The sequence below is a fragment of the Salvelinus fontinalis genome, chromosome 27 (assembly GCF_029448725.1).
Source record: "Salvelinus fontinalis isolate EN_2023a chromosome 27, ASM2944872v1, whole genome shotgun sequence".
Classification (NCBI taxonomy): domain Eukaryota; kingdom Metazoa; phylum Chordata; class Actinopteri; order Salmoniformes; family Salmonidae; genus Salvelinus; species Salvelinus fontinalis.
Window position 1 is genome coordinate 38,660,718 of NC_074691.1, and position 22,830 is coordinate 38,683,547.

Genomic DNA, 22,830 nt, shown 5'->3' on the forward strand with positions numbered 1-22,830 from the left:
ATGAAGTAAATAGTACATTATTTTATTTAGGAATGTAGTGAAGAACAAGTTTACTTTTGTCATAAATATAAAGTACAGATACCCCCACAAAAATACTTTTTTACTTTTAAGTAATTTACACCACTGCTCAAGTTGGCCAATCACTCAGCACAAGTTGGTGAGGGAGAGAGAGAGAATTAGGCAGATACCAGCTAATTATCAAAATCCAGAAAAAAAGCTGTTAAATTCTACAACCACCTAAAAGGAAGCGATTCCCAAACCTTCCATAACAAAGCCATCACCTACAGAGAGATTAACCTGGAGAAGAGTCCCCTAAGCAAGCTGGTCCTGGAGCTCTGTTCTCAAACACAAACAGACCCCACAGAACCCCAAGACAGCAACACAATTAGACCCAATGATGAGAACCAAATGATGAGAAAACTAAGAGATAATTAATTGACACATTAGAAAGAATTCACCAAAAAACTGAGCAAACTAGAATGCTATTTGGCCCTAAACAGAGAGTACACAGTGGCAGAATACCTGACCACTGTGACTGACCCAAAATTAAGAAAAGCTCTGACTATGTACAGACTCAGTGAGCATAGCCTTGCAATTGAGAAAGGCCGCTGTAGGCAGACATGGCTCTCAAGAAAAGACAGGCTATGTGCTCACTGCCCACAAAATGAGGTGGAAACTGAGCTGCACTTCCTAACCTCCTGCCAAATGTATGATCATATTGGAGACACATATTTCTCTCAGATTACACAGACCCACAGTGTACAATCACAGCAGCAAGATGTGTGACCTGTTGCCACAAGAAAAGAACAAACACCATTGTAAATACAACCCATATTTATGTTTATTTATTTTCCCTTTTGTACTTTAACTATTTGCACACCGTTATAACAGTGTATATAATATGACATTTGAAATGTCTTTATTCCTTTGAAACTTTTGTGAGGGTAATATTTACTGTTCATTTTTTATTGTTTATTTCACTTTTGTATATTATCTATTTCACTTGCTTTGGCAATGTTAACATATATTTCCCATGCCAATAAAGCCCCTTGAATTGAATTCAATTGAAAGAGAAAGAAAGTCCTTCACTAAGCGGAAAACACGTAGAATAATTGAATATGGTCTAGTAAGCTCAAAATGCCCCCAAACACATATATTTTGTTTGGATCAAGTATCAAGAAAGACAACGTTTTGATCCAAAGTAACATTGTCACAAAGTCTGACAACTATGACAACATTCCACAGAACAGTCAATTACCATGCAGCATTGCCAACATTCCACAGAACAGTCAATTACCATGCAGCATTGACAACATTCCACAGAACAGTCAATTACCATGCAGCATTGACAACATTCCACAGAACAGTCAATTACCATGCAGCATTGACAACATTCCACAGAACAGTCAATTACCATGCAGCATTGTGTGATGTGTACTTGTGATGTGTTAAGCGTCCTGGTCTGACATTGCGTGATGTGTACTTGTGATGTGTTAAGCGTCCAGGTCTGACATTACGTGATGTGTACTTGTGATGTGATAACGCGTCCTGGTCTGACATTGCGTGATGTGTACTTGTGATGTGTTAAGCGTCCTGGTCTGTCATTGCGTGATGTGTACTTGTGATGTGTTAAGCGTCCAGGTCTGACATTACGTGATGTGTACTTGTGATGTGATAACGCGTCCTGGTCTGACATTCCGTGATGTGTACTTGTGATGTGTTAAGAGTCCTGGTCTGTCATTACGTGATGTGTACTTGTGATGTGTTAAGAGTCCTGGTCTGTCATTGCGTGATGTGTACTTGTGATGTGTTAAGAGTCTTGGTCTGTCATTGTGTGATGTGTACTTGTGATGTGTTAAGCGACCTGGTCTGTCATTGCGTGATGTGTACTTGTGATGTGATAACGCGTCCTGGTCTGACATTCCATGATGTGTACTTGTGATGTGTTAAGCGTCCTGGTCTGTCATTGCGTGATGTGTACTTGTGATGTGATAACGCGTCCTGGTCTGACATTCCGTGATGTGTACTTGTGACGTGTTAAGCGTCCTGGTCTGTCATTGCGTGATGTGTACTTGTGATGTTTTAAACGTCCTGGTCTGACATTGTGTGATGTGTACTTGTGATGTTTTAAACGTCCTGTTCTGACATTGCGTGATGTGTACTTGTGATGCGTTAAGCGTCCTGGTCTGTCATTGCGTGATGTGTACTTGTGATGCGTTAAGCGTCCTGGTCTGTCATTGCGTGATGTGTACTTGTGATGTGATAACGCGTCCTGGTCTGACATTCCGTGATGTGTACTTGTGATGTGTTAAGCGTCTTGTTCTGACATTGCGTGATGTGTACTTGTGATGTTTTAAACGTCCTGGTCTGACATTGTGTGATGTGTACTTGTGATGTTTTAAACGTCCTGTTCTGACATTGCGTGATCCTCTCATATCCCCCCAGATCCTCTTTGATTCAAATCTTTTTTCGGTCTGTCGAAGACGGTAAATGAGCTACTTTTAATGTCACAGCCGTCACCTAGAGGGCTCGTCATCTCATCTCATCTCCTTGTTGATTTTGCTCTCTGATTGGCTGATGTGAATTTGTAATACGGCAGCTGATTGGTTGTGAATGTCTAATATGACTGCTAGTAGGCTGTGAATGTGTGATATGCGTCACGCTCTGACCTTAGAGAGCCTTTTTATTTCTCTATGTGGTTAGGTCAGGGTGTGATTTGGGTGGGCATTCTAGTTTTTCTATTTCTTTGTTGGCCGGGGTATGGTTCCCAATCAGAGGCAGCTGTCTATCGTTGTCTCTGATTGGGGATCATACTTAGGCAGCCCCTTTTCCCACCTTCAGTTGAATATATAATACGTCTGTTGATTGGCTGAGGTGAATATGTAATATGTTAAATGTATGCACGCACGACTCTAAGTGTCTTTGGATTAAAAGCGGCTGCCAGATGACATATATTATTATGTTGTTCATACAACTGATTGGTCTGTTCAATCAGGTCTGATTGGTTATACATGTGTAATATGGCTGTTGATTGGCTAAAGTGAATGTGTAATATGGCTGCCATGACAGGCCATATTCCATATAAAACACCACGGGCCAGCGGATAATCAATTACCCATCGAATTATTAATTAAGCGTTTCTCTGTAATGCCAAGGCAATTTCAGTAAGATGGATATTACACTACACTAATGGTACACGGCAGGGTTGTGTGTGTGTGTGTGTGTGTGTGTGTGTGTGTGTGTGTGTGTGTGTGTGTGTGTGTGTGTGTGTGTGTGTGTGTGTGTGTGTGTGTGTGTGTGTGTGTGTGTGTGTGTGTGTGTGTGCGTGTGTGCGTGTGTGCATGTGGGTGTGTGTGTGTGTGTGTGTGTGTGTGTGTGTGTGTGTGTGTGTGTGTGTGCGTGTGTGCGTGTGCGCGCGCGTGTGTGTGTGTGCGTGTGCGTGTGTGTGTGGTGTGTGTGCGTGTGTGTGTATGTGTGCATGTGCGCCCGTGTGTGTGTGGTGTGTGTGTGTGTGTGTGTGTGTGTGTGTGTGTGTGTGTGAGAGAGGGACCTTACACTAAACACACTAGGCAGAGCGGTGGAACTGCAGGATAGTGTTGAAATCCCAGGTGACATACATGACTGTTTATACTGCTGAAGTCCTTCACTTAGGTAACTACACTGTTAAAATGAAGTGTTTTGTAACACTTAAACGAGTGGAAACTGAGCTGTCGCCTACGTTAACCTCTACAGGATCGATGTCACCCCCGCGCGGGACTGTTGAGCTAATGTTATAGATCAAATCAAATCAAAATGTGATTAGTGTGAGGTTGTAAGTAACAAGAACATTTCCCAGGACATAGACATATCTGATAAGGGCAGAAAGCTTCAATTCTTGTTAATCTAACTGCACTGTTCAATTTACAAGGAACATTTTCTGGAGTTTTGAAACACATGGGTGTAAAGGGGTTATGAGATATGACATGGTGTGTTGTAACACCTCTTAATCAAGAGTTGTGCAACACCTTGCCAGGGACTGGGAACAGTAAACCAGGAAATGGTTGAAAACACTAGTATGGTGCTTCGAGTCCTGTTGAGTGCAAAATTAGAATCCTTCTTCTAGAGTGCCCAAGCACTGTAAAGCGTAGTCTCTCCTCGTATTGTGTTCCCTGCTCTGATACGATGTGTTGTGTTCCCTGCTCTGATACGTTGTGTTGTGTTCCCTGCTCTGAGACGATGTGTTGTGTTCCCTGCTCTGAGATGTGTTGTGTTCCCTGCTCTGTTACAGTGTGCTGTGTTCCCTGCTCTGAGACGATGTGTTGTGTTCCCTGCTCTGATACGATGTGTTGTGTTCCCTGCTCTGATACGATGTGTTGTGTTCCCTGCTCTGAGACGATGTGTTGTGTTCCATGCTCTGATACGATGTGTTGTGTTCCCTGCTCTGATACAGTGTGTTGTGTTCCATGCTCTGATACGATGTGTTCCCTGCTCTGATACGATGTGTTGTGTTCCCTGCTCTGATACGATGTGTTGTGTTCCCTGCTCTGATACGATGTGTTCCATGCTCTGATACGATGTGTTGTGTTCCCTGCTCTGCTACGATGTGCTGTGTTCCCTGCTCTGATACGATGTGTTGTGTTCCCTGCTCTGATACGATGTGTTGTGTTCCCTGCTCTGAGACGATGTGTTCCCTGCTCTGATACGATGTGGTGTGTTCCCTGCTCTGAGACGATGTGTTCCCTGCTCTGATACGATGTGTTGTGTTCCCTGCTCTGATACGATGTGTTGTGTTCCCTGCTCTGAGACGATGTGTTGTGTTCCCTGCTCTGAGACGATGTGTTGTGTTCCATGCTCTGATACGATGTGTTGTGTTCCCTGCTCTGATACAGTGTGTTGTGTTCCATGCTCTGATACGATGTGTTCCCTGCTCTGATACGATGTGTTGTGTTCCCTGCTCTGATACGATGTGTTGTGTTCCCTGCTCTGATACGATGTGTTCCATGCTCTGATACGATGTGTTGTGTTCCCTGCTCTGCTACGATGTGCTGTGTTCCCTGCTCTGATACGATGTGTTGTGTTCCCTGCTCTGATACGATGTGTTGTGTTCCCTGCTCTGAGACGATGTGTTCCCTGCTCTGATACGATGTGGTGTGTTCCCTGCTCTGAGACGATGTGTTCCCTGCTCTGATACGATGTGTTGTGTTCCCTGCTCTGATACGATGTGTTGTGTTCCCTGCTCTGAGACGATGTGTTGTGTTCCCTGCTCTGAGACGATGTGTTGTGTTCCCTGCTCTGATACGATGTGCTGTGTTCCCTGCTCTGATACGATGTGTTGATAAAGTCCTCATAGATAATTCCAAAAGGTCATATTTATAGTATTATGCTCAAACAGAGGACACGAGAAAGTATAGTTTTGTGAAAATATTAATTAATACATTTGTCCAGGATAATTAATAATGAGTACAAAATAACTGTTTTAACTTCTCTAGGATAGGGGGCAGCATTTTCACGTTTCACATTTCACGTTGCCCAGAGTAAACTGCCTCCTACTCATCCCAGATGCTAATATATGCATATAATTAGTATTGGATAGAAAACACTCTGAAGTTTCTAAAACTGTTTGAATCATGTCTGTGACTATTACAGAACTTATTTGTCAGGCAAAACCCAGAGGACAAACCATTCAGATTTTTTTGTTGTTGAGGTCACTCTCTTTTCAACATTTTTCATTGAGAATCAAGATTTCTAAGGGACCTTCCTGCAGGTCCAATCGCTTTCACTGGATGTCAACAGTCTTTAGAAATTGGTTGAGGTTTTTCCTTTGAGAAATGAAGAAGTAACACTGTTCAGAATGAGGCTCCAGTGAAGTGTACTGTTTGTTAGAGGCGCGTGACCAGAAAGCATGCTACACATTGTTTTCCTCCGGTATTGAACACAGATCATCCAGTCTTCAATTTTATTGATTATTTACGTTAAAAAATACCTAAAGTTGTATTACAAAAGTAGTTTGAAATGTTTGGACAAAGCTTATAGGTAACTTTTGAAAAATGTTGTGGTCACGTTGTGCAAGTTGGAACCGGTGTTTTTCTGGATCAAACGCGCCAAATAAATGGACATTTTGGATAAATATCGACGGAATTAATCGAACAAAAGGACAATTTGTGATGTTTATGGGACATATTGGAGTGCCAACAGAAGAAGCTCGTCAAAGGTAATGCATGAATTATATCTTTATTTCTGTGTTTTGTGTCGCGCCGGGAGCGTTGAAATATGATGGTCTGTGTCACGTTCCTGACCTGTTTTCTGTTGTTTTGTATGTGTTTAGTTGGTCAGGGCGTGAGTTGGGGTGAGTAGTTGGGTTAATGTGTTGCCTGGTATGGTTCTCAATTAGAGGCAGGTGTTTGACGTTTCCTCTGATTGAGAACCATATTAAGGTAGGTTGTTCTCACTGTTTGTTTGTGGGTGATTGTTCCTGTGTCTGTGTATACCACATGGGACTGTTTCGTTTGTTCGTTCGTTTTAGGTAGTCTGTTCCTGTTCGTGCGTTCTTCGTCTATATGTAAGTTTGTTTGTTTCAGGTCTGTTGCCTTCGTTTATTGTTTTGTAGTTTGTTCTAATGTTCATTAGTGTTTCGTCTTTCATTTAATAAATCAGTATGTATTCATCACCCGCTGCGCCTTGGTCCGTTCATTCACCACAAGACGAACGTTACAGTCTGTGATTGTTAGCTGGGGTGCTATCCTCAGATAATAGCATCGTTTGCTTTCGCCATAAAGCATTTTTGAAATCTGACATGTTGGCTGGATTCACAACAAGTGTAGCTTTAATTTGGTGTATTGAATGTCTGATTTCATGCAAGTAAAATTTTTATAGTAATTTATTTGAATTTGGCGCTCTGCATTTTCACTGGATGTTGGCCAGGTGGGACGCTAGCGTCCCACATATCCCAGAGAGACAAAATAATAAGACATTATTTTGAAGCTTCAAATGCTTCATCTTTTCTTTGCAAATGATCAAATAATAACATTAACATGTACAGGTCTATCACATTTTTAAAGATCTGAAAGGTAAGTATCATATTCTTCAATATCAACAGAAATATATTATTATATTATATTATATTGTTATTATATTTCACATTCATGGAAAAACAAAAAATGCAAACAGGAAGTTTCGGTACAATTTTATAAATGTGGATCATTTGTTTGTTCGGAATGGTGTGATCTTTTTGTGTCAGTAAAATTAATTATGCGAGAAATGGCGATGGAAACGCCAAACACCATTGTATCAGGCTGTATATATCATATCAAATAAAATTAAATCTAATTGTATTGGTCAGTACACATATTTAGCAGACGTTATTGGTCACATACACGTGTTTAGCAGATGTTATTGGTCAATACACGTATTCAGCAGATGTTATTGGTCACATACACGTGTTTAGCAGATGTTATTGGTCACATACACATATTTAGCAGATGTTATTGGTCACATACACATACTTAGCAGATGTTATTGGTCACATACACGTGTTTAGCAGATGTTTTTGCAGGTGTAGCGCAATACTTGCGTTTATAGCTCCAACAGTGCAGTAATATCTAACAATTCACAACCATTAACAAATCTAAAAGTAAAATTATTTGAATTAAGAAATATATAAATATTAGGACGAGCAATGTCGGAATGGCATTGACTAAAATACATTAGAATAGAATACAGTATATACATATGAAATGAGTAAAGCAGAACGTAAACATTATTAAAGTGACTAGTGATTAGATGTCTATGTATAGAGGGCAGCAGTCTCTAAGGTGCAGGGTTGAGTAACTGGGTGGTAGCTGGCTAGTTATGGCTATTTAACAAGTCTGATGGCCTTGAGATAGAAGCTGTTTTTCAGTCTCTCGGCCTCAGTTTGATGCACGTGTAGTGACCTCGCCTTCTGGATGACAGCGGGGTGAACAGGCCGTGGCTCGGGTGGTTGATGTCCTTGATCTTTCTGGCCTTCCTGTGACATCGGGTGCTGTAGGTGTCCCAGAGGGCAGGCAGTGTGCTGTTGCGCCTTCTTCACCACACTGTCTGTGTTGGTGGACCATTTCAGACTGTCAGTGATGTGTACGTCCAGGAACTTGAAGCTTTTCACCTTTTCCACTTTGGACCTGTCGATTTTCTTAAGTCCATGATCAGCTCCTTCATTTTGTTGATGTTGAGGGAGAGGTTATTTTCCTGGCACCACTCTGCCAGGGCCCTTACCTCCTCCCTGTAGGCTGTCTCATCATTGTTGGTAATCAGGCCTACTATGGTTGTGTTGTCTGCAAACTTGATGATTGAGTTGGAGGCGTGCATGGCCACGCAGTCATGGGTGAACAGGGAGTACAGGAGGGGGCTGAGTACGGACCCTTGTGGGGCGGAGTGGAGGGGTTGTTTCCTACCTTCACCACCTGGGGGCGGCATGTCAGGAAGTCCAGGACCCATTTGCACAGTGCAGGGTTCAGACCCAGGGCCTTGAGCTTAATGATGAGCTTGGAGGGTACTATGATGTTAAATCCTGAGCTATATTCGATGAACAGCATTCTTACATAGGTATTCCTCTTATCCAGATGGGTTAGGGCAGTGTGCAGTGTGATGGCGATTGCATCGTCTGTGGACCTGTTAGGGCGGTATGTAAACTGTAGTGGGTCTAGGGTGGCCGGTAAGGTGGAGGTGATATGGTCCTTGACTAGTCTCTCGAAGCACTTCATGATGACAGAAATGAGTGCTACGGGGCTATAGCCATTTAGTTCAGTTATCTTTATTGTATTGGGTACAAGAACACTGGTAGACATCTTGAAGCAAGTGGGGACAGCAGACTGGGATAGGAAGAGATTGAATATGTCCATAAAAACTAACAACAGACTGTATATATCATATCAGACTTCATATGTCTTATCAGACTTTATATATCATACCAGACTGTATATGTCATATCAGACTGTATATATCATATCAGACTGTATATATCATACCAGACTGTATATGTCATATCAGACTGTATATATCACATCAGACTGTATATATCATATCAGGCTGCATATATCATATCACACCTTACATTTCCAAACAGCATTACCCTCCAACTGATCCATTAACCAAAAGCACAATGTCATCTTGTGACTATTGCACTGGGTCAGAACAACCCAATACTCCAGAGAATAAAAAACATTCATAATGTGACCAGCAGTAACAAATGAATCAAATCAAATTGTATCCGTCAAATGCTTCATAAACAACAGGTGTACAGGTATATTAACAGTGAAATGCTTTCTGATGGGCCCAACCATGCAGAGACAAATAAAATAGAGACATAATAGAGAAGTAAAACACTTAATAATAAAAAATAAAACAATGAACTAAGTATAACTTGTCTATACATATATATAGACATATATGCATATGTAAAGTGTTCAGACCCCTTTTACGTGTTCCATATTTTGTTACGTTACAGCCTTATTCTAAAATGGATTAAATCGTTTTTTTTTTGTTGGCATCAATCTATATCAATACCCCATAATGACATCACAATACCCCATATTGACATCACAATACCCAATAATGACATCACAATACCCCATAATGACATCACAATACCCAATAATTACATCACAATACCCAATAATGACGAAGCAAAAAACTCTAAAAAAAAACACAACAACTTTTAACTTTTAACAAAAAATTTAAAATAAAACGGAAATATCGTATTCAGATCCTTTACAGATTACTTTATTGAAGCTCCTTTATCAGTGATTACAGCCTCAAGTCTTCTTGGGTATGATGCTACAAGCTTGCCACACCTGTATTTGGGGAGTTTCTCTTCTGAGGAGCGTTGTCATGTGCTCTTCACGACTGTGTGGTTGTTTGTAGACCATGATAGATTCTTAGTGATGTGGACACCGAGGAACTTGAAGTTCGCGACCCGCTCTACTACAGCCCCGACAATGTGAGTGGGGGAGTGATCGGCCCTGTGTTTCCTGTAGTCTACGTTGAGGGAGAGGATGTTGTCCTGGCACCACACTGCCAGGTCTCTGACTTCCTCGCTATAGTGCTGTCTCATTGTCACCGGTGATCAGGCCTTCCACCGTTGTGTAATCAGCAAATGTAATAATGATCGTTGGTGAACAGGGAGTACAGGAGGGGCCCTCGTGTTTAGGGTCAGTGTGGCAGCTGTGTTGTTGCCTATCCTTACCAGCTGGGGGCGGTCTGTTAGGTAGTCCAGGATCCAGTTGCAGAGGGAGCTGTTCATTCCCAGGTTCCTTAGCTTAGTGATTAGCTTGGAGGGCACTATGGCGTTGAACGCTGAGCTGTAGTCAATGAACCACATGTTCACATAGGTGTTCCTCTTGTTCAGGTGGGAAAGGGCAGTGCGGAGTGCAATAGAGATTGCATCATCTGTGGATCTGTTGGAGCGGTATGTGAATTGGAGTGGGTCCAGGGTGTCTGGGATGATGGTGTTGATTTGACCCATGACCTGCCTTTCAAATCATGTCATGGCTACAGATGTGATTGCTACGGGGCGATAGTCATTTAGAATTACCTTGGCTTTCTTGGGCAGAGGGACTATGGTGGTCTGTTTGAAGGTATTACAGACTGGGTCAGGCAGAAGGTTGAAAATGTCAGTGAAGACACTTGCCAGATGGTCAGCGGATGCTCTGGGTATGCATCCTGGTAATCCATCTGGCCCTGCGGCTTTGTGATGTTAACCTTTTTAAAGGTCTTACTCACATCGGCTACGGAGAGTGTGATCACAGTTGTCCGGAACAGCTGGTGCTCTCATGCATGGATCAGTGTTGCTTGCCTCGAAGCAAGCATAGAAAGCATTTTGCTCATCTGGTAGGGTCATGTCACTGGGAAGCTCGCCGCTGTTAATATCTGTCCTGTTTCAGTGGGTAACCTGTACATATGTTTTTTTTCGTATCCCAACTCCACCTGAGACACCCTTGGAGAGTGGGGTCACGGCCAAGGATCAGCCATTAGTGACAGCAACCCTGGACCAATTAGGCGTAAGTGCCTTGCTCAAGGGCAGATTGGCTAACCTCTAGGGTATCTGCCGCCTGCACACTTGTCAGTGTGTGTGTGCGTGTGCCTCTGACTCTGTCGCTCTCGCTGTGTCTTTCTCTGTGTCTCTTGGTCTGTGTCTCTGTCTCTCTCTGTGTCTCTCAGTCTGTGTCTCTGTCTCTCTCTGTGTCTCTCAGTCTGTGTCTCTCCCTCTCTCTTTCTCTCTGTGTCTCTCCCTCTGTGTCTCTCCCTGTGTCTCTGTCTCGCTCTGTGTCTCTGTCTCTCTCTGTGTCTCTCTCTGTCTCTCTCTGTGTCTCTCTGTCTCTCTCTGTGCCTTTATCTCTCTCTATGTCTCTGTCGCTCTCTCTGTCTTTGTCTCTCTCTGTGTCTCTGTCTCTCTCTGTGTCTTTGTCTCTCTCTGTGTCTCTTTCTCTCTCTGTGTCTCTCTATGTCTCTGTCTATCTCTCTGTGTCTTTCTCTGTGTCTGTCTCTTTCTGTGCCTCTGTCTCTCTCTGTCTCTGTCGCTCTCTCTGTCTCTCTCTGTGTCTCTGTGTCTCTCTCTGTCTCTGCAAGTATAAAGCTATCCGACATGTCTTAGCCTCAGATTTTCTCATATCTCTCACCTCATATGTTAATGTGCATATATTTTCTGTATCTGTTGATTAAGTAGTGGGGGGGGGGGTTGTATTGAGAAACATTAATTACGGTATAAAAACAGACAGTCAAGTAGCAGGTTGTGAAGTATCATTACTCATATTATATGACATACATACACCATTTACCTAGAGAGACAGCTGTCTAAGCATCGACCACCTGGAAAAACATTTACATAGAGAGACAGCTGTCTAGGCATCGATCATTTGGAACATGAGAAGTGTTATAAAGAACATTGAGGTGAGAGACTGTGACACAGAGTGCAACAGGGAAGGAGAGGAGAAAAAAAAGTGATAGAGAACCAGACTGAGAGGTGGGAGACGGAGAGGTGGGAGATGCAGAGTGGAAAGAGGGAGAGGAGGAGGGAAAGAGAGGAGAGAGTTATATAGTGAAAAGAGGAAGATAAGTAGGAGGGAGCAGAGAGAGGAGGAGGGAAGGGGATGAGGGAGTCACAGAGTGGAAAGAGGGAGAGGAGGAGAGAGAGGAGGAGGGGAAGAGAGAGTTGAGGAGGGGAGGAGAGTCACAGAGTGGAAAGAGGGGTAGGAGGAGGGAAGGAAGGGGGGAGAGAGTCATAGAGTGGAAAGGGGGGAGGAGGAGGAGGAGGGAAGGGGAGGAGGGAGTTACAGAGTGGAAAGAGGAGGAGGGAAGGGGAGGAAAGAGTCACAGAGAGGAAAGAGGAGGAGGGAAGGGGAGGAAAGAGTCACAGAGAGGAAAGAGGAGGAGGGAAGGGGAGGAGACAGTCACAGAGTGGAAAGAGGGAGATGAGGGAAGGAGAGAGTCACAGAAAGGAAAGGGGAGAGGGGAAGGGAAGGAGAGAGTCACAGAGTGGAAAGAGGGAGAGGAGGAGAGTCGCAGAGTGGAAAGAAGGAGAGGAGGAGGGAAGGAGAGAGTCACAGAGAGGAAAGGGGAGAGGGGAAGGGAAGGAGAGAGTCACAGAGTGGAAAGAGGGAGAGGAGGAGGGAAGGGGAGGAAAGAGTCACAGAGAGGAAAGAGGAGGAGGGAAGGGGAGGAGACAGTCACAGAGAGGAAAGAGGAGGAGGGGAGGGGAGGAGACAGTCACAGAGTGGAAAGAGGGAGAGGAGGAAAGTCGCAGAGTGGAAAGAGGGAGAGGAGGGAAGGAGAGAGTCACAGAGAGGAAAGGGGAGAGGGGAAGGGAAGGAGAGAGTCACAGAGTGGAAAGAGGGAGAGGAGGAGGGAGCTATGGAGCGACAGAGGCGGAAGGAAGGAGGAAAGATCAACAGTGGAACGAGGCAGGAAGGGAAACGAGGATGAAGTAAAGAGTGAAGGAGGGAGGGAAAGAAAGTAGTGATGGAGAAAAATGTTGTATTGTTACATATCGCAATAGTATTTTGGACAATATTATATTGATATTTGACTCCAAGTATCGATTTGTAAGAAAACTGATACAATACAAAACAATAAGTCATTCTTCATACCCCTTCAGGATAGATATTAATAAGGTATTTGAGGTAGATACATTTTATTCAGACCCCTGGACTTTTTCCACATTTTGTTACGTTACAGCCTTATTCAAAAATGTATAAAATACTTTCCCCCCCCCACATCAATCCACACACAATACCCTATAATGACAAAGCAAAAACAGAATTTATATTTTGGGGGGTAATTTATTAAACATAAATTTACATAAGTATTCAGACCCCCTCACATTCTTCTCTGCAGATCCTCTCAAACTCTGTCAGGTTGAATGGGGAGCGTTGCTGCACAGCTATTTCTAGGTCTCTCCAAAGATGTTTGATCGGGTTCAAGTCCGGGCTCTGGCTGGGCTACTGAAGGTCATTCAGAGAATTATCCTGAAGCCACTCTTGTGTGGTCTTGGCTGTGTGCTTAGGATCGTTGTCCTGTTGGGTGGTGAACCTTCATCCTATTTTGAGCACTCTGGAGCAGGTTTCCATCAAGGATCTCTCTGTACTTATCTCCGTTCATCTTTGCCTCGATCCTGACTAGTCTCCCAGTCCCTGCCATAGAAACACATCCCCACAGCATGATGCTGCCACCACCATGCTTCACCGTAGGGATGGTGCCAGGTTTCCTCCAGATGTGACGCTTGGCATTTAGGCCAAAGAGTACAATCTTGGTTTCATCAGACCAGATTATCTGGTTTCTCATGGTCTGAGAGTCTTTCGGTGCATTTTGTCAAACTTCTAGCGGGCCGTTGTGCATTTTACTGAGGAGAGGCTGACTACTCTACCATGAAGACCTGATTGATGGGAGACCATCTCCACAGAGGAACTCTAAAGCTCTCTCAGAGTGACTATCGGGTTCTTGGTCACCTCCTTGACCAATGACCTTCTCCCCCGATTGCTCAGTTTTGGTCGGGTGGCCAGCTCTAGGAAGTGTCTTGGTGGTTCCAAACTTCTTCTGTTTAAGAATGACGGAGACCACTGTGTTCTTGGGGACCTTCAAAGATGCATAATTGTTTTGGAACCCTTCCCCAGATCTGTGCCTCGACACAATCCTGTCTCAGAGTTCTATGGACAATTCCTTCAACCGCATGGCTTGGTTTTTGCTCTGGAATGCACTGTCAACTGTGGGCCCTTATATAGACAGGTGTGTGCCTTTCCACATCATGTCCAATCAATTGAATTTACTACAGGTGGACTCCAATCAAGTTGAAGAAACATCTCAAGGATGATCAATGGAAAAAGGATTCACCTGAGCTCAATTTCGATTCTAATCACAAAGTGTCTGAATACTTATGTAAATAAGGTATTTCTGTTTTTAAGTTTTATTCATTTGAAACTATTTCTGAAAACAGGTTTTCAGTTGGTTATTATGGGGTATTGTGTGTAGATTGAGTGTGGAGCTGAGGATCTTTTTATATATATAATCCATTTTAGAACAAGGCTGTAATGTAACAAAATGTGTGGAAAAAGTCAAAGGGTCTGAACACTTTCCAAAGGCACTTATTGGTAAAATTAGCTGGCTCTCTTGGGCTGTATATATTTATTGGTAGCATTAGCTGGCTCTCGTTGGCTGTATATATTTATTGGTAGCATTAGCTGGCTCTCGTTGGCTGTATATATTTATTGGTAGCATTAGCTGGCTCTCGTTGGCTGTATATATTTATTGGTAGCATTAGCTGGCTCTCGATGGCTGTATATATTTATTGGTAGCATTAGCTGGCTCTCGATGGCTGTATATATTTATTGGTAGCATTAGCTGGCTCTCGTTGGCTGTATATATTTATTGGTAGCATTAGCTGGCTCTCGTTGGCTGTATATATTTATTGGTAGCATTAGCTGGCTCTCGATGGCTGTATATATTTATTGGTAGCATTAGCTGGCTCTCGTTGGCTGTATATATTTATTGGTAGCATTAGCTGGCTCTCGTTGGCTGTATATATTTATTGGTAGCATTAGCTGGCTCTCGTTGGCTGTATATATTTATTGGTAGCATTAGCTGGCTCTCGTTGGCTGTATATATTTATTGGTAGCATTAGCTGGCTCTCGTTGGCTGTATATATTTATTGGTAGCATTAGCTGGCTCTCGTTGGCTGTATATATTTATTGGTAGCATTAGCTGGCCTTTCGTTGGCTGTATATATTTATTGGTAGCATTAGTTGGCTCTCGTTGGCTGTATATATTTATTGGTAGCATTAGCTGGCTCTCGTTGGCTGTATATATTTATTGGTAGCATTAGCTGGCTCTCGATGGCTGTATATATTTATTGGTAGCATTAGCTGGCTCTCGTTGGCTGTATATATTTATTGGTAGCATTAGCTGGCTCTCGTTGGCTGTATATATTTATTGGTAGCATTAGCTGGCTCTCGTTGGCTGTATATATTTATTGGTAGCATTAGCTGGCTCTCGTTGGCTGTATATATTTATTGGTAGCATTAGCTGGCTCTCGTTGGCTGTATATATTTATTGGTAGCATTAGCTGGCTCTCGTTGGCTGTATATATTTATTGGTAGCATTAGCTGGCTCTCGTTGGCTGTATATATTTATTGGTAGCATTAGCTGGCTCTCGTTGGCTGTATATATTTATTGGTAGCATTAGTTGGCTCTCGTTGGCTGTATATATTTATTGGTAGCATTAGCTGGCTCTCGTTGGCTGTATATATTTATTGGTAGCATTAGCTGGCTCTCGATGGCTGTATATATTTATTGGTAGCATTAGCTGGCTCTCGTTGGCTGTATATATTTATTGGTAGCATTAGCTGGCTCTCGTTGGCTGTATATATTTATTGGTAGCATTAGCTGGCTCTCGTTGGCTGTATATATTTATTGGTAGCATTAGCTGGCTCTCGTTGGCTGTATATATTTATTGGTAGCATTAGCTGGCTCTCGTTGGCTGTACCTGTGCCAAAACTACGCTATTTTTAATCCTATAGTTTTTTTCTCAAGAAAAAAAAGACAATTTGTGAGCCAACATGTTTTAAGCACTTTAATTTCTGATCAAAACAAATGTTCTCATGATCTCTCTTGTATCTCTGCAGCAGACATGTAGTTAGAAATATGTTTTGGAACATCGAATCCCAAAACATATAGAATCGTGAGAATTGCAATGCATATCATATTGGCACCTAAGTATTGTGATCATATTGTATTGTGAGGTCCCTGGCCTAAAAGAAAGGAGTGGGTCGTCTCATGTCAGCCACGCCGTGGAGGCAATTTGGCAACATAAATTACCCAGACCTTTCACTGTTTCTGCTGTCATGGCGATGGAATAGAGCCATCTATTACTCTGTGGTTACTTGTCAGGACGCTAGCTACACCGCGTGACAGTGAACTGGGTGGGTGTCTGTCTGCATGTGTGTGTGCAGGATGTTATCTCTCTCTCTTGTCTCTCTATATCTGGTCTCTCTCTCTCTCTCTACTCTCTCTCCTCTCTCTCCTCTCTCTCTCCTCTCTCCTCTCTCTCCTCTCTCTACTCTCTCTCCTCTCTCTCTCTCCTCTCTCCTCTCTCTCCTCTCTCTACTCTCTCTCCTCTCTCTCCCCTCTCTCCCCTCTCCTCTCTCTCTCTCTCCTCTCTCTCTCTCTGTCCTCGATCTCTCTCCTTTCTCTCTATCTCTCTCTCTGTCCTCTCTCTCTCCTCTCTCTCTCTCTCTCTCTACTGTAGAATTAAATAAAAAGTATAGATCATCTCGGCTGGGTTATATTGTGTTAAGAAATTCATAAAGCACAGATGGAACTCAGGCGGTCAAAATGATTTTGACTGCATATCCCTCAACCTCGTGTCTGTTTGTGTAGGACAATCAGAGGGTCTTGCCCTTCAATGAAAGGCTGTGGTTTTATGATAAAACACTTAGACTTATTTGCTAATTACCTCTTCCTCTCCTCTCCCTCCTTCCTCTCTCTGTATCTCTCTCTCTCTCACACACACACACACACACACACACACACACACACACACACACACACACACACACACACACACACACACACACACACACACACACACACACACACACACACACACACACACACACACACACACACACACACACACACACACACACACACACACACACTCTCTCTTTTCATTGCCTCTCTCTATATCCCCCTTGTCTTTGTTACATCCTCCCTTCTCACAGGGTTGGGCTCAATTCAGATATTGAATTCAGAATGCCTAATCAATTCTTGATTTTGAAGTAGTAAACAGAATTTAAATATGAATTTGTATTAAGGGAAATAGAATTGAATGCAATGAAATCCTAATGCTTCTTCTATTCTATATTAGGTATAGTCTATACAAATCTACAGTTGAAGTCGGAAGTTAACATACACTTAGGTTGTAGTCATTAAAACTCGTTTTTCAATCACTCCACAAATAAAATATAATATAATAATGGTTGTCGATATAATATAATGGCATTGGTTGTCAAGAAAATAGAATTGGCTATTGTAAGCACTTAGGTTAAAAGTGTATGTGAATATTGTTTCCGGAGAAAAGTGATATCAAAGTTGCGAGGGTTTGTGGCCTGCTGAAGGTCATTTTGCAGGGCTCTGGCAGTGCTCCTCCTTGCACAAAGGCGGAGGTAGCGGTCCTGCTGCTGGGTTGTTGCCCTCCTACGGCCTCCTCCACGTCTCCTGATGTACTGGCCTGTCTCCTGGTAGCGCCTCCATGCTCTGGACACTACACTGACAGACACAGCAAACCTTCTTGCCACAGCTCGCATTGATGTGCCATCCTGGATGAGCTGCACTACCTGAGCCACTTGTGTGGGTTGTAGACTCCGTCTCATGCTACCACTAGAGTGAAAGCACCGCCAGCATTCAAAAGTGACCAAAACATCAGCCAGGAAGCATAGGAACTGAGAAGTGGTGTGTGGTCACCATCTGCAGAATCACTCCTTTATTGGGGGTGTCTTGCTAATTGCCTATAATTTCCACCTTTTGTCTATTCCATTTGCACAACAGCATGTGCAATGTATTGTCAATCAGTGTTGCTTCCTAAGTGGACAGTTTGATTTCACAGAAGTGTGATTGACTTGGAGTTACGTTGTGTTGTTTAAGTGTTCCCTTTATTTTTTTGAGCAGTGTATATAGTTTTGAAATCAAATGTTCTTGTATTTCTTCTTTCTGAAAGGTCTGACAAGACAAAATCTAGTTTTGGCTGTTTTTACTTTGACTGTCTTGAGTGTGTTTAAATTATAAATGTGCGGGTCAATCTGACCCACAATGGATGTCGTTTCTTTCTCAGCAATGCACAAGGTTTAATGTCGCTCCAGTGATGATGGAAATGAAAAATGAAAATCCTTGCATCATAAATCCCCAATCCCCAGTTCCCAGCTACAGTACAAAGGACTTCTGTAATGACTAGGAGTTATAGTTCAGGTATACATCACACAGTCATATAACTGGTATTCTGGCACAGGACATTGCTTGTCTCTTCCCTAGAGGATTGGGGATTTAATATGAGGATATTGGATGTAAAATGTTTTTGGCTCTGGCCAAAAAGTATTGTCATTTCAGATTCACCCTATATGACCCTGCAATGTCAGTGAAGGGTGAACTGTCCCTTTAACAGTGTATCCTTCCTCCTGTAATGTGGGTGAACTGTCCCTTTAACAGTGTATCCTTCCTGCTGTAATGTGGGTGAACTGTCCCTTTAACAGTGTATCCTTCCTCCTGTAATGTGGGTGAACTGTCCCTTTAACAGTGTATCTTTGCTCCTGTAATGTGGGTGTACTGTCCCTTTAACAGTGTATCCTTCCTCCTGTAATGTGGGTGAACTGTCCCTTTAACAGTGTATCTTTCCTCCTGTAATGTGGGTGAACGATCCCTTTAACAGTGTATCTTTCCTCCTGGAATGTGTGTGAACTATCCCTTTAACAGTGTATCTTTCCTCCTGTAATGTGGGTGAACGATCCCTTTAACAGTGTATCTTTCCTCCTGGAATGTGGGTGAACTATCCCTTTAACAGTGTATCTTTCCTCCTGTAATGTGGGTGAACTTTCCCTTTAACAATGTATCTTTCCTCCTGTAATGTGGGTGAACTGACAGAGATGGCGCTGCAGTGGATAGCAGCTGTTTTCGGGCTTGCAATTTTGTGTGTTTTTTTAAACGCTAATCGTAATTTTCTTTGTACATAATATACCTGCCATCATTTCCTATGACTGAAAACAGCTTCCGTATATCAGAACAGCGATTACTAACCTCAATTTGGACAAACATTTCTACTTCAACAAGTTGGCTGCTCCGGACGTTCTGCTTTCTCTGGAACAGAAGCTCTGATCCCCGGGATTCAAAAGAGAAAGCGGCGGCGAAAGAGACGCAGGCGAGCCGGAACCCTGATCAGACTACGTCGATGAGCAAATTGTCCTCTGTTCTATTGGCGAACGTGTAATCACTGGAGAACAAACTGGATATCCTATCTACAACAGCTACGTTTCTCGAGAGTAGTGGCTGAACGAGGATATGGATTTGCATCTCAATGGTTTTTCTATGCATCGTCGGCGTGTCTCGAGGTTGGTGATTTTAATACAAGGAAACTGACATCCGTTTTACCTCATTTTTTACCAGCACGTCACCCGAGCAAATAGAGGTGACAAAATACTAGATCACCTTTAGTCCACACACAGAAACACGTACAAGGTACACGTACTTTACCCCTGCCGTTATGTACATAGCTACCTCAATTACCTGGTACCCCTCCACATGGACTCAGTACTGGTACTTCCTGTATATAGCCGTGTTATTACCTCGTACCCCTCCACATGGACTCAGTACTGGTACTTCCTGTATATAGCCATGTTATTACCTCGTACCCCTGCACATCGACTCAGTACTGGTACTCCCTGTATATAGCCATGTTATTACCTCATACCCCAGCACATCGACTCAGTACTGGTACTTCCTGTATATAGCCATGTTATTACCTCATACCCCAGCACATCGACTCAGTACTGGTACTTCCTGTATATAGCCATGTTATTACCTCGTACCCCTCCACATTGACTCAGTACAGGTACTCCCTGTATATAGCCGTGTTATTACCTGGTACCCCTGCAGATCGACTCAGTACAGGTACTTCCTGTATATAGCCGTGTTATTTTTACTAGTTATTGTAATTTGTTGTGTATTTATTCCTCTTGTCACTATTTCTACTTGTATTGTATATTTCTGTCCTTTATCTTTCTCTCAGCATTGTTGTAAAAGGACCCATCAGTAAGCATTTCACTGTTAGTCTACACCTGTTGTTTACCAAGCGTGTGAAAAATAAAATGTGATTTTAGTATTTGATTGAACAATCGCTTTAACTTCAAACTTGAATAACTATGTAATGTTGATTTAACTATCGCTTTAACTATATCAATAAGAGACCTCTGAAGGTTTCTCTCTCTCTCCTCCTCCCCCCTGACAGTTTCTCTCTCTCCTCCTCCCCCCTGACAGTTTCTCTCTCTCCTCCTCCCCCCTGACAGTTTCTCTCTCTCCTCCTCCCCCCTGACAGTTTCTCTCTCTCCTCCTCCCCCCTGACAGTTTCTCTCTCTCCTCCTCCCCCCTGACAGTTTCTCTCTCTCCTCCTTCCCCCTGACAGTTTCTCTCTCTCCTCCTCCCCCCTGACAGTTTCTCTCTCTCCTCCTCCCCCCTGACAGTTTTTCTCTCTCCTCCTCCCCCCTGACAGTTTCTCTCTCTCCTCCCCCCCCCTGACAGTTTCTCTCTCTCCTCCTCCCCCCTGACAGTTTCTCTCTCTCCTCCTCCCCCCTGACAGTTTCTCTCTCTCCTCCTCCCCCCTGACAGTTTCTCTCTCTCCTCCTCCCCCCGGACAGTTTCTCTCTCTCCTCCTCCCCCCTGACAGTTTCTCTCTCTCCTCCTCCCCCCCTGACAGTTTCTCTCTCTCCTCCTCCCCCCCTGACAGTTTCTCTCTCTCCTCCCCCCCCTGACAGTTTCTCTCTCTCCTCCTCCCCCCTGACAGTTTCTCTCTCTCCTCCTCCCCCCTGACAGATGGTCTGCTCCAGTGACAGTGAGGACAACTTCGTCATGTTATTAACAGTATGTGAACTGTAATGGTGGTGAACTAATATTTACAGTGTTTGTCTCTTTTCAGACGGACTGCTCCAGCGACAGCGAGAGTGAAGATAACTTCATAGTGATCCCACCCAGAGACCACCTGGGCCTGGCCATCTTCTCCATGCTCTGCTGTTTCTGGCCCCTGGGCATCGCTGCTTTCTACTTCTCCCAGGGGGTAAGCTTGTTACTTGTTACTTGTTATACACCACCTTTCCTGGGGTTACAGTTTCCTATTTTATCGCTTTGGTACTATTTTCACAAGTATGCAGTGAATTTTCAAAAACTCTCAGTACAAAAAAACTACAAACTGGTAACAGTTGTAACGCAGCCAGTCTTACATTCAAAACCTTTAATTTTACAAAAACAAAATGTTGGTAGACATCGTTCACAACCATTGATCCAAAATATACATTTACTGTGAAATATAAATCATCACATTTGGTTTAAATCACCCGAAACACTACATAATGAAATGTTCTCTATTTAGTTATATTAACACCTTAATCTATTAACAAATCCAATGTTTCAAAATTGTCCTTTGAATGTAGTATGCTACAATACTGTAAATTACTGTACATTACACTATTTTCACATTAGGTGATACACTTGCACTACCCATTAAAGTTGACTGAACATCAACATTCCATAATTGACGACGCATTTTACGATGTAATCAAATTAAATAAAGAATGTTTAGTTGGCAGTAGTTTTCATCAAGCCTGTCTTGAGCACTTAGGTTCTGGTCGAATTCTGGGGGGATAAAAAAGTTTGGCACGGCGAATCCAATCCTGAAATAGGTCTTGATTGAAATCATCGCATCCCTCGTCCATGGCCTGAAGGAGGGTGGTATGCTCATGGGGATGGCAATCATACAGCTTCCACCTCTATTGCAATCGTGTATTGTATTTTAAAAGTATTGTATTGTACTTATGTATTGTAGTGGCCATGTACGTGGCTCAGTTTGTTGTAACAGCATGGCACTAGCAACATCAGAGTTGTGGGTTCATTTCTCAGTGGGATCTCGTACCAAAATGCTTGGACTGTTGTCACTTTGGATAAAAGTGTCTGCTACATAAATGGCATATATTACAGTATTACAGTACTGTATTGGCCTATATTACAGTATTACAGGACTGTATTGGCCTATATTACAGTATTACAGGACTGTATTGGCCTATATTACAGTATTACAGTACTGTATTTGCCTATATTACAGTATTACAGGACTGTATTGGCCTATTACAGTATTACAGTACTGTAATGCCCTATATTACAGTATTACAGGACTGTATTGGCCTATTTTATGGTATTACAGGACTGTATTTGCCTATATTACAGTATTACAGGACTGTATTGGCCTATTTTATGATATTACTTTACTGTATTGGCCAACTCAATTTTAGTAAAGCATACTTTTTATGTTTCTACTTTACAGACATACATTTTCATTATGTAGTTCTCAAAATCTATCTGCGATTTATTTAGAATTCAAGGCACACTTAACCAGCATGGCTACCACAGCATTCTGCAGTGATACGCCATCCCATCTGGTTTGCGCTTGGTGGGACTATCATTTGTTTTTCAACAGGACAATGACCCAACGCACCTCCTGTCTGTCTTTGGCCTATTTGACCAAGAAGGAGAGTGATGGAGTGCTGCATCAGATGATCTGGCCTCCACAATCACCCG

The 22,830-nt window shown here is 42.9% G+C and overlaps 1 protein-coding gene across 2 annotated transcripts in view; it reads left to right on the forward strand.

The window, feature by feature from the left end:
* syndig1l (synapse differentiation inducing 1-like) overlaps positions 1–22,830 on the forward strand; it is a 108,190-nt gene that overhangs the window by 56,750 nt on the left and 28,610 nt on the right. For both annotated transcript variants that reach the window (XM_055885711.1, XM_055885712.1), the window contains exon 3: positions 21,179–21,316. In XM_055885711.1, the coding sequence (XP_055741686.1) occupies positions 21,179–21,316 (138 nt within the window). The remainder of the gene's footprint in view (positions 1–21,178; positions 21,317–22,830) is intronic.